The sequence below is a fragment of the Myotis lucifugus genome, unplaced genomic scaffold (genome assembly GCF_000147115.1).
Source record: "Myotis lucifugus unplaced genomic scaffold, Myoluc2.0 scaffold_285, whole genome shotgun sequence".
NCBI lineage: Eukaryota > Metazoa > Chordata > Mammalia > Chiroptera > Vespertilionidae > Myotis > Myotis lucifugus.
The window spans coordinates 566,989-578,423 of record NW_005871333.1 but is presented as its reverse complement, the minus strand read 5'-3'; the positions used below and the strand labels follow the sequence as shown (position 1 = coordinate 578,423).

The 11,435-nt window shown below is 58.7% G+C and overlaps 2 protein-coding genes across 5 annotated transcripts in view; one reads left to right on the top strand and one right to left on the bottom strand.

Moving 5' to 3' along the window:
- The first annotated feature begins 221 nt into the window (after nucleotides 1–221).
- Nucleotides 222–1,168, top strand: CGREF1 (cell growth regulator with EF-hand domain 1). The gene is made up of 2 exons (XM_023763450.1): nucleotides 222–313; nucleotides 557–1,168. Exons 1-2 carry the CDS (start codon nucleotides 254–256, stop codon nucleotides 980–982), a joined length of 486 nt encoding a protein of 161 aa, XP_023619218.1. The 5' UTR covers nucleotides 222–253; the 3' UTR covers nucleotides 983–1,168.
- Nucleotides 1,169–2,154: 986 nt separating this feature from the next.
- KHK (ketohexokinase) overlaps nucleotides 2,155–11,435 on the bottom strand; it is an 11,814-nt gene continuing 2,533 nt past the window's right edge. The window contains exons 2-8 of one of the 4 annotated variants that reach the window (XR_002831901.1): nucleotides 9,458–9,574; nucleotides 7,168–7,302; nucleotides 5,052–5,124; nucleotides 4,248–4,473; nucleotides 2,825–2,913; nucleotides 2,537–2,694; nucleotides 2,155–2,446 (exon numbers count right to left, since the gene is read on the bottom strand). Coding sequence is in view for 3 of the 4 variants with exons in the window: in XM_006099806.3 (XP_006099868.1) it covers nucleotides 2,361–2,446; nucleotides 2,537–2,694; nucleotides 2,825–2,913; nucleotides 4,248–4,394; nucleotides 5,052–5,124; nucleotides 6,841–6,975; nucleotides 9,458–9,574 (805 nt within the window). In the remaining variant the exon portion in view is untranslated. Of the gene's footprint in view, nucleotides 2,447–2,536; nucleotides 2,695–2,824; nucleotides 2,914–4,247; nucleotides 4,474–5,051; nucleotides 5,125–6,840; nucleotides 6,976–7,167; nucleotides 7,303–9,457; nucleotides 9,575–11,435 lie in introns of all 4 variants that reach the window. The other 3 variants (XM_006099806.3, XM_006099807.3, XM_006099808.3) reach the window with 3 other exon arrangements.

Genomic DNA, 11,435 nt, shown 5'->3' with positions numbered 1-11,435 from the left:
GACTAGAGAGGATAGAAGAGTGAGCCTGAGGCCATGAATTGAGAGCAGGGTGAGGCGTTTGGGCCGAGGTTCCCCGTGGACCAGAGTCTCTAAGCAATCAGAGCAGTGCTTCGACGAAGGGCATGGCTGGGCGTAAGCTTCCTCTCGTCGTCAGACAGCTCTTCTGAATTAAGCTTCTCTCCCTTAGTCCTGCTCTACCTTCATTCAGGACACTAGCTATGACCAGAGTGGACAGCTGGACGGCCTGGAGCTGATGTCCATGTTGACAGCAGCTCTGGCCCCTGGAACCGCTGACTCTCCCACCACCAACCCAGTAAGCCCTGCTTGGGGGTAGGGGTGGGGGTGGGGGTGAGGGTGGGGGTGGGGGGACCCTTTTCCTTCAAAGGAGACCCAGCTCCCTGGGGCTTCGGTCTTTTTCATCTTGACTCTTTTGGCGAATCCCCAGGAATGCTCACAGCCTGCATGTCAGGGACGGGGGAGGGGCGTTGGGAGGGTCAGGGCTCCGGGAAGCATCGCCGGTCACTGTGGACCCCAGGGCAGCTGTGTGCTCCCACAGGTGGTCCTGGTCGTGGACGAGGTGCTGGAGACGCAGGACCTGAATGGGGACGGGCTCATGACCCCAGCAGAGCTCGTCAACTTTCCCGGAGCGGCCCCGAGGCACTCGGAGCACCAAGAGCCCCCGGAGCCACAAGATCTGGGGAGGCAGCCCCCGTTAGCCAAGAGCCCATCAGGACAAGAAGCACAGGAGGCCCTGGGCCCCAGAGGAGAGGAGGGACAGGTGGAGGCCGGAAAGGAGCCCTTGGAGCCTGGACAGGAGGCTGGGGAAAAGGCCCCAGGCGCCGGAGGGGAGGCTGGGGCCCAGGCCGAGGCCAGGGACGCCGGAAAGGAAGCGGAGGAGCAACCAGGGGAAACAGTGGAGCCTAAGAACCCCCCAAGTGAGTTTGAGGTTCATGCTATTCAACTGGAGAACGACGAGATATAAGCCTCGAGGATGCAGGTGTGTGCCGGGCAGTCTCAGCGCCAACATGCGCTCCGAAGGGCGGGGGGTGTGTGGGGACAAGGACCACCTCTGGCCCCTCCTGGTCCCAGTAGGTGCAGCTCATGGAGATCCTATGCCGAGGGGCAGCTTTAGGGCCCGGACAACCAATAAAGAACTGAATAAACTCACCCCCCTGGGCCATCTGTCTACTGGTCCAGCCTGGCCAGACCTCAGGGAGGGCGGTGGGGGTATGAGGACTGGACAGGCCTCTTGGAGGGGCAGGGATTCAGCTTTCCCCATGTTCCCAGCGGGTGCGAGCGCTCAGCCTCTCCCTGTCCCCCTGGGGTCCAAACACTCCTGTGCCCCCTCACCTGGTGTTCAGACACCCAGTGCCCTCCTGCAGCTCAGGGCAGATCTGCCCCATCCCCTGTACCCCCCCCCCCCTTAATAGTAACAGTAACTGCGATTTATCAAGAGCCCGTACACACCAGCATTCCACTGGCCGTTTCATATTGTGTGATTTTATCCACAACAATCCCACGACCACGGAATAAGCTCCGCTCGATAAGGACCTTGAGGAAGATGGCGTTCAGTGATGTACCCACGGTGATCCAGCACTCAGGCCTGCCTGTGGCCTCACACACCCTGCCCCAACTCCCCGTGCCCTCAGCCCTGGTCTCCCCCGGGCACAGCAGCACCCTGTACCCGGGTCACATCTGTGGCTGAGGCACCGCCTTAACCGCAGGGTGGCTCCGTGGGTGGGGCTTTCAGGCTGCAGGGCGGTCACTGGGAAGCTATTCTTGGAGGCAAAGTCCCCACCAAACCACCGAGCGAGTCGGCTCAGCTGAGCCGCTCCTGGGGCCACGGACGGAGCCGGGGCCTGGTGACAGCACAGGGCCCAGAGCAGCTTTTCTCGTGATTTGTGGTTATTGGGAAGGTTCCCTGAGCCAGCGGCAGGCAGCGGGGTGTCCTCCGCAGCCAGGAAGGCTCCCTGTGACGACCGATCCCTGAACCCGGCCTCCAGCACGGGCACAGCTGGCAGCAAGCCTGGAATCGCCTGCTGCTCTGGCCCAGCAGCCCCTCCTCTGGGCCTGGGTGGGGAGGTGAACCGGGAGAATGGGGGGGAGCCCCAGCCAGAGGAGCTGGGAGGGCAAGGACAGACAGACCGCCAGAAGGAACGGGCACTGGGAAGGAGGTTTATTTGCTCTGTGGCTCTGCGGTGTGAGACGCCAGGACCCAGGTGCAGGTGGAGCCCTCCCACGGCCAGCGTCTGCCCAGGAGCAGGGCCGCCCCGATGCCAGGCTGGACAGAGGGGAGAAGGCAGCAGCCAGTGACACTGGCCCCCAAGGGGGTGTGAGCTGCTGCCTGCTGCCTCAGGGCATCACACGATGCCATCATAGCCCTGCAGGCCACACTTCTTGCCGGCCACCTGGCAGCCGAACCGCAGCGCCTCCTGCATGCTCTTTCCTGGAGGGAGGGACAAGTCGCTGGATCAGCCAGGCCCAAGCCGTCGGGGCAGGGCCCGGCCCCGCCTGGTGCCTGCTGCGAGGGACTCACCTTGAGACAGGCTGAAGATGACAGAGGCGTTGAAAGTGTCGCCGGCCCCCAGAGTGTCCACCACGCGGGGCGGCGGGAAGGCATCCGAGTGGAGCAGCCGTCCGTCAGGGCCCAGGGCGTCGGCGCCCTGCTCAGCCCAGGCGCAGACCAGCGTAGCCCTGCCAGACCCTCTGCTTAGCTGGGTGCGAGCCCACCCCGGCCCCAGTCTCAGTCCCTCTCCCCAGGGCAGACCCCGAGTCCAGGCTCCCCCACTTCCCACACCCACCCTCCCTGGCTCCCCCAGCTCACCCTTTCCTCACACGGCTGTACAAGCCCCTCAGGGCCTCCACCGCTGACTGGAACCCCAAGTGTCTGGCCACATCTTTGCTGACAAACACCTGTGCACAGTGGGAGAGGCTGACGATCACCCTAACTCTAGTCCGAGCTCAGGCACTCCCGCCAGCAGCCTAGCATTGCCCCCGTATTAGGACCCCGCTCCTCCCACGTGGCCACCCCAACCCCCAAAATAGCATGTCGCTGCCCCACAGGAACACGTTTTCATGCTCAAGATATGCCAGGATACAGCCTGTGAATGGGGCACACGCCCTGGTCTGTTTGTTCTAAGATCCAGGAATTTCCTCCCAATTGGAAACCCAAAGCGAGCCTGGAGCGCCATCTTGGGGTGGAATCTACCACTGCCAACTGAAACCACCCACTCTCGGGGCAGTTTTGTTTGGGGTTTGCTTTTCTCATACAGCTCTGCCCTCTAGGTCTGGTTTCTCCATCTTAAAAACAAAGGGGTAGGGCCTCGGAAGTTGCCTCACACCAACCACACCAACCACAGAGCTATCACGGACCTCAGAGACCTCACACCAACCACAATTAGAATTGCCGCCCTGGCCGGTGTGGCTCAGTGGATAGAGCATCGGCCCGTGGACTGGAGGGTCCCGGGTTCAATTCCAGTCATGGGCACATGCCTAAGTTGCAGGCTCGGTCCCCTAGTAGGGGGCATGCAGGAGGCAGCCGATCGATGATTCTCTCTCATCATTGATGTTTCTATCTCTCTCTCCCTCTCCCTTCCTCTCTCAAATCAATAAAAATATATTTTTTAAAAATTGCCAGAGACAGTTTTGGTAAAAAAATACTTCAGCCCAAGCCCCACCCCGACCCATCAAATAACCAACAGGGGTGGGGCTCAGGCATCCATCTCTCTTCACCTGCAGCCAAGGCTGACGACTAACCAGCTCCCGCAGTGATGCTAAGATTGTCAACCCCATCCCATTTACACCCCACCCTGCTCACATCCAGGTGTGCAAGGCCCCTGCCCATCCTCCCTCACCACGAGTGGCTCCCACAGCCTGTCACCCTCCCCAGAGCTGGGGGACACCTCGGAAAACAGTCCTCTCCCTCCTTTGAAGAGAAGACCGAGGAGGCCGGGGAGGAGATGCTTCCACACAGGCTCGCCCTGTGGCTGGCTGCCTTCGCCCTGCCCATGCCATTCGGCTCCCCCCTACCTGCGCACCCCCTGGGGTAGAGACGCTTTCCTGGGCGACTGCCGAGGCCTGCACCAGAGCCCAGAGCTGGGGATCAGAGCCCAGAGCTGGGGACCGGCCTCTGCTCTGCCCCCTCCAGCTAGCTGCTCCAGGCACGGCGGGCAGGACAAGGCAATTCTCCGGCTCCTTTTAAGAACCACGTTAGCTGGATGCGGCACGAAGCGGCCCGGGACGCTCACCACGTCTCCATAGCCAAACAGCTGGAACAGCTCCTCTCGGGGCTTCTCCACCTCCACGGACACCCGGATCTTCTGCCCCGGAGGCTGCCTGGCGTTGTGCTGCTCTATCCGCTGCAGCATCTTCACCTGCTCCGACGCGTTCCGGCCCTGGAGCAGAGCAGGGCCGCTCAGGACTGCTGGGCACTGCCCAGCCACTCCGGCTCGTTCGTCCCTTCCTGCTGAGACTCTGGGTGAGGGAGTAGGGTGGCTTGGGAACCCCATTCTCAATCTAAAAATCTCAGAGCTATCATGGACTTTAGAGACCTGACCAACCAGTCCTCCTGTTTCATAGATGAAGAGACTAGAGAATAAGAGACTGTCCTAAGGACCTACAGGAAGTTAGCGACAGGGCTAGGATGAGAACTCGGGGCTTCTTGGGGTTTCCTCCCCCCCAGACTCCATCCAAAACCTCTCCTGCAATGAAGATTCTAGTTCCTTGTACGTGGGAGGGAGGTATGGGTCAGGCCTCCTACAGCCAGGCTCCTGCCAGTGGGGGGCGGCCTGTAGCACAGAGCACGGGGCTCTGCCTGGGGCCAGCATCCTGCTTCTGGCGCCTACACCCTACTGTGTGGTCTTGAGTAAGTCACCCAATCTCTGTGGGCTTTAGTTTTCTACCTAAAAACATAGAGTAGAATGGAAAGGGGATGGGGGTCAGATTCATTCGTCTCTAAGGCACTTCATGGTTCAAAGAAACCAAGAAGGAGGCAAAACACGAGGAGGGGTGGCAGGTTGAGCCCTTCGAGACACAGGGAGGGCAGAGCTTGCCTCAATGTGGATCCACTTGAACCGAGTCAGATCAACCTTCTCAAAGTCCACAGCAGAGACATCTGGCAGATTCCTGGGTCACGAGATGGGAAGGACAGAGAAGACGTGGCATGGTGAGAGTCTGGCCAGGGCCAGGAGTCCAACAGGCTGCTGGCGTCCTCATGCCTGGCCCTGACGGAAGCTGGATCTACAGCACAGGCCTCCGAGGCTCAGCTCCGGGACAGACCCCGTCCCCAGCTAAACTCACAACACTCCTCGCCCCACTTGGCTCCGCCCAGACGACTGGAGGCAGTCTGCTAGGGCGCCCCTTCCTGTGTTGGGGGCTGCGATGTGCTGTAAGGGCAAACTCAACCGAAGTATGTGTCAAGGTGCCAGTTCTGTGTGCCTTGGAGACCACATCTCCCAGAATGCCCTAAGAGCACCGAGAACTGCAATTCCCAGGACCCACCCCCCTGGCTAGCCACACACATAGCTCCCAGCATGCAGTGCCCTGGGAAACTACAAAGGCCATGGCTCCTCTGCTGGGAGCTCACTTCTGGCACCACAGCAGCGACAGCACCACGGCCTGGAGTTTGGCGGCTCCGTGTCACAACCGTGTGGTTAAGCTTAGTGCTCGAGGATGGGTTTATATTTGACTAATTTCAGTGTGGACACCCCCCAAGGCTCTGCCTTGACCTCCTTGGCCAGAGGCCTACACACAGCCCATGTCCTCTCTGCATCCAGAGCCGAAGCCTGCATCCACTTGGCTAGCTGTGGCACCTGCACCTCCCCGGGAAATGGGCCCCAGCCCCCAGCCTCACAGGCCTCTGCAGGTGGCTGCAGGTAACATAGAGTGTGGCCATGCCTGGACTGAGGCAGCAGGCAACCTCGGAGCTCTCCGCCTCCCTTCCTGGGAACACCCATGTTGTGTCCTTGATGAGAGTTGCTACAGATTGATGCTTGATGGGCATGATGGGCAGAGGACTAGGATTGCCCCATGTGAATGTTGCCACTAGCATGTATGCCCCCCACTCACTCACTGGGATGCACAGAGCCCAGCGACCCCTGGCCACAAAGCTTGTCCTAGGATGACTGTCTCTCTAGATGCAGTGGTCACGCTGGGCGGGAGGGAGGGCCTGAGCCCCAGGGCAGCTGAGTTTAGGCCATCTCAGCCCTAACATAGTCCCTGGCACATATTATGTGCCCAGTAAACGAACCCTCTGAGATTCTCCACAGTTTTTAGCACATCAATGGCTGCGAATGGTGTGTGCGTGTGGGCTGGCTTCATTACGCTGGGACCTTGGCAGGGCCTCATCTTTTTTGAACACCCAAACCCCAGCTCCTTGGCGCCAGGCTGCAGGCCGGCAGCTCTGAGGCTGACCCTGGAAATCCCACCGGGTCCCCTCAGGGCTTAAGATGGTTTGAATCACATCTCCCATCCCTCCACCCCCAGAAAATTTTGAATCACATCTGCCATCCCTCCACCCCCAGGAAAATTTCCCCACTCCCAAACGCGGGCTGCTGATTGAGTAATGATGGAGGAATCACATCACAAATTACATTTGGTGCGTTTTGCCTGCCCATCCTTGGTATTGACCAAGGCCAGGTTGCCAAGCAGAGCAAAGCCCACCCCTTCCCACCTCACATCTCCCCTCATTGAAAACAATTCAGAAATCACTGAGCAGTTTGGCATAGGGACAATTTCTGGTACAAAGAGAGAGGCCGCAGAGGGTGGGCAATTGGGATGCCCGTGGCGGCAAGGGAGAGAGCTGATTGGTGGGTGTGGCGGGGCGAGGCCAAGGGGCCTTACGTGTCATAGAGCACAATGGTGCGCGAGCCATTGGAGTTGTTGACGATGCAGCAAGAGCAGGGGGTCTCCCCCCGGCTCTGCCAGGCCACCTGAGACACGTCCACACCCCGCTGCCTGAAGTCAGTCACCAGGAAACTTGGGATGGAGCCCGGGCCAAGGGAAGGGCAAGGAGACACAAATTAGAGCCTACAAGTGGCCCGGACCTTCCACGGGGGTGGGGAGGTGCTGGAGCACGCGGGTGCTGAGGGCCCTCCTGCAAGAGAAGGCCCTGTTCTGCGAGTTCAGCGATGGCGGCGGCAGCTGGCAAGGCGCAGACGGTGTACGAACCTGCAGGCATGTAGGATCGTGCGGCTGCCACTGGCCTCGTTAACGATGACGGTGGAGATGGGGACGGAGCCTGTAGCCTGAAAGACCGTGTAGTGTAGGTCCACGGAATAGCGACGGAGGTCATCCAGGACAAAACTGCCGGCGGAGGAACCCGGGGGAGGTGCAGTTGACAAGGTTTGGGGGCCCGGAGGTCACTGGCAGGGCCGCGAGGACCCAGGGTGCAAGCAGAGGGGGCCAGGAGGGAACTAGAGATCGCCGGCTGTCAGGCTGTGCAAGGAGGCGGGAGAGGCAGGAATGCATAGGCTCGAGCTCAGTGAGAAATACACTTAGGGACATTCTCTCAGGATCTGCTTCATTCATAAAGTTCCCGGGAAGACCTGGGGCCTACAGCATTGCCCTGTCTGCAGCAGGCAGGTGAGGACACCGTGGCCTGCTTCACGTGAGGCCCAGGCAGAATTAATCATTACCAAGGTGACACTTTGCCCCCGGCCGCCCTCTGCACAGGTCCCCAGGGCTCTCCTCTCTCTGAAGTCCCTTCCAGTCCTACAGGGAGTCCTCGCATTCTACACCTGCCTCCATTGTGAGCTGCTCACTGCCCTCGCCTCTTGCAGCCAAGCCATCCCTCCCAGGCAGTGAGCTGGCTCCCAGTGCCTGCTGGCCCTCCCTATGGGCCTGGTACAGGACTCTTACCCAGAATCCCCTCCCATCAGAGCGAGTCGGGCAGGGGCAGCCCCCCAGGAAGACTGCACCAGCCGAGACTGCACCCCCCGGGCCCTCTCTGAAAACGCAGTCCTGTGCCCAGGACCTGGCACGTAGGCCAGTCGTCCAGCCGTCATCCTGGCTTTTCTCACTGAGGCTGGGCCCCATTTCTGGCAACACCAGAGCTGGACAACACAGGTGTGTGTAAAGGTGACCAGACAATAATGCTGGGAAAAAGGAAGGCAGCGGGAAGAGAGGGAGAGCAAATCTGAGATGGACGGACTCCATAGAGAAGCCACAGGGGCTGAGCAGGGCTGGTGAGGACAGGACACTGTGGACACCACTCATTAGGAGGGTCGCCAGGAGCTGGAGCCGACTCAGCGGCAGGTAATTCACACAGCAGGTCGGGACATGGGTCCTTGTCTCAGACCCCAAGGACCCTTTAAATAGTAGCTTTTCCACAGCCTAGAAATTATGGTCTGTTTGCCAAATAACTTTTTGTACCCAGTGCCTGGCACATGGCAGGTGCTCACTGTATGTTTGTGGAACACGTGGGGAGAATGGGGAATGGCCCGCCGTCAGCACGATTGCTACACAAAGGTGGGTCCACTACTCTAAGCAAGAGCCGGTCTTGCCTCTAACTGGGGGGGAAGGCAGTTGCTGAAGAGGGTTAATGAGTGACCAGCTGTTGGCTCCGGGTCCCTCTGTCCCACCTCATAGGACAGGCTCTCGCCCCAATTTGCTTCGTGCCAGTTCATCAAGGAAAGGAATCTGGCTGTGGCTCAGGGCGCTGGGTGCTGAGTGCTGGGCGCTGGCAGCAGGTCCTCCTAAACCACGGTTCAAAGGGCTGGGCTTCACAGGCCAGCAGCCTGGAGCCTGCCCCGTGCCCGCAGTGGGCAAAGTGTGGGCCTCGCCCCCTGATAAACGCCTGCTGAGTCGGCAGTGCCAGGGGTCAAAGGGCGCTTGGTCCCTGCGGCAGCCAGCACGGAGTGCGCGTGGGCCACTTACGGACCATGCACAGCCTCACGGCGATGAGCCGGGAGGCCTGGGTCTGGCCCAGCTTTAACATGTGGCTTCAGGATCTCCCGGGCCAGGGTGCTCTTGCTGCTTCAGGGAACAATGGGGACGTGAGCACTGGTCCCGCCCCCTCAACTGGGAAAGAAACTGTAAGCCTGGACCCTTGGACCATGGATGATGGACAACCCTGGGGGAGGATGGGTACAGCAGGTCCCTCACTGCTTTCTGCCTCAAGCACAGCCAGGGTTAGGGTTAGGGATTTAAGAAGGGCAAAGTCGCACCACCGCAGTCTGTTGGAAGCAAGGAAGGAGAAGGTGGGGAAGCTGAAGCAGACTCCAGCGACGGGCCCAGGAACCAGGCTGTGGAAACGAAACCTTTAACAGGAGCAGCGTTAACATCTGAGCGGCAGATGAGCCACCCCAGGGAGGCTCCGGGCGGCCGGCACTCCACTCGGTGCCCTCCCACCCGTTCCTGGTGGCCACAGACCGTTTCTTACAGCCCACCCGTCCAGGGTGAAGACTGCGTTTCCCTTCCCCTCTGTGGGCAGGCCTCCCCTGCTCCCTCCTCCACTCACTCAGCAACATGGCCGGGCGCCAGTGAGCCCATGAAGGCACAGGGGGCTCCTAGCAGGGAGAGGACGGTGCAGGAGTTGGATGCATTGCCTCCACGCTGCCATCTCTGGGACAAGCACCTGTAAAACACAAGGAGGGTCCCTGCCACTTCAGCGGGCTCGTCCTGGGCGACCAGGGCTGACCACAGTGCCCTGGGTCAGGCTTGCAGGATGTAATCGCTAGAACACCCCCAGAGAGCAACCAGGCCAGGCCCTGCCCGGGTAGCTCAGTTGTTTAGAGCATCATCTCGATGCACCAAGGCTGCGGGTTCGATCCCTGGCCAGGGCAATTAATTTCCATCTTCCACCTATTCTTACGACATCAGGAAACCACTCGCTCAGGTCCATTACAATGTGAGGGTTCCACTCCCTCTGGGTTAGCTCCTCCCCAATGGTAATGGCCCATCTCTCCCCCGGGGACAGCTGCTGTACCGTCCGCCTCCCCTTAAGAGCTGGACAACTCCAAGTGCATTTCCCAAAGGTATTCAATTTACTGCCTGCTCCTGTGTGAGTACAGCCGCTTCCATAATAACTCAGGTTAAACTAAGACAGGAAGTAACCCTGGACGTGGTGATCATATCAGAGGAGGAGAGCTAACTGTTAAAAAGATTATCAGGTGAAAACCAGTTATTCCTCCATTATTTTTGTTTTGTTTTCCTTTTTTCAGCTTTATTGAGATGTAGCTGACATTTAACGTTTTGTAAGTTTAAGCAGCACCATGTGACTTGATATGCACACATATTGCGAAATGATTACCACAAATGAGGTTAGTTGACACATTCACCACCTCACGTAGTTACCTTTTGGTCCTTTACTGAAAGTCTAACAAGAGGAAACTAACTCAAAATACACCTGTATAACTTCACTGGCGTCACCAAGAACAAACACGGTAACATGCAGAATAGTCAAAAAGCTTTCATGATTTCTCATTTGTGCTCCAATGACACTGGGAGGTACACAGTGCAGACTGCTATTTCTATTCTCCCAGATCCAAAAGAAGAAGAAGAACTGTGAACCAAGCCCCAAAGAACCACTCGTGAAGGGAACGAATGCAGCAGAATTTCTAGACAAAGGTCTATTTGTGCACAAACGTCACCCTGAACTCCCCTTCCGCCTTGGGAAAAGGAGACATGATCGCATTAGGAAGGAGGAGACTGATTTGTAAAGGGTCACACCTTTCTCAAGCTGTGACCTTTAGAGAAATGTTCGAGCAGAGAAGAGGGGGGCCGAGGGGAATCCGATTTGCTCAAAATCACACCAAGTTACTCCTGACTCCCAAACCACGGCAATGCGCTCCGTATTTTTAAATGAAGAGCAGTTCGGCCCCACCTTGGAGGAGTTTTCAGAGGAAGACGATACAGTTCTACTCTGCGGACACCCTGCAAAGTCACACCGACACCCACCCTCACGTCCAGGAAGGATCTGCTGACCAGGAGGATGCTCGCCCTCTGGAAGGCTCTTCTCGGCCTGGCCTCTGCGAGGCAGGGCCATTCCTCGGGGGCTGGCCGAGTCCCGGGTGGCAGCTCCCGAGAGGCCCCCGCTGCCCATGGAGCACGGAGAGCCTGGGACAGTGGGGAAGGACGGGGTCCCCACTCAGGCTTGCTCATTTGGGAGGCACAGCAGAGTGGAAGAGCTGGGCTGGGTGGGATGGGAGCACAGAAGAGAGGCCCTGAGCTCAACCAGAGTGCTCTGCGGGGCAGCAGAGCCAAGGGTGTGAGGGGGAGGGAGGTACACCCTCAAGAGCAAGGGGCAAGGCCGGAGAGGGTTGGGGGGCAGGAGGGGAGGGTAAGAGATCAACCGAAGGACTTGTATGCATGCATATAAGCATAACCAATGGACATAAGACACTGGGGGGTAGGGGAGGCCAGGGGATTGTCAAGGGAGGGGGGAAAAAAGAGACATATGTAATACTCTTTGTAATACTTTTAACAATAAACAATTA

Bases quoted from the DNA above. Each gene is read 5' to 3' on its own strand.
- CGREF1 (XM_023763450.1), top strand. From the start codon at position 254: ATGTCCATGTTGACAGCAGCTCTGGCCCCTGGAACCGCTGACTCTCCC. The intron at 314-556 runs GTAAGCCCTGCT...GTGCTCCCACAG, and splicing joins ACTCTCCCACCACCAACCCA to GTGGTCCTGGTCGTGGACGA.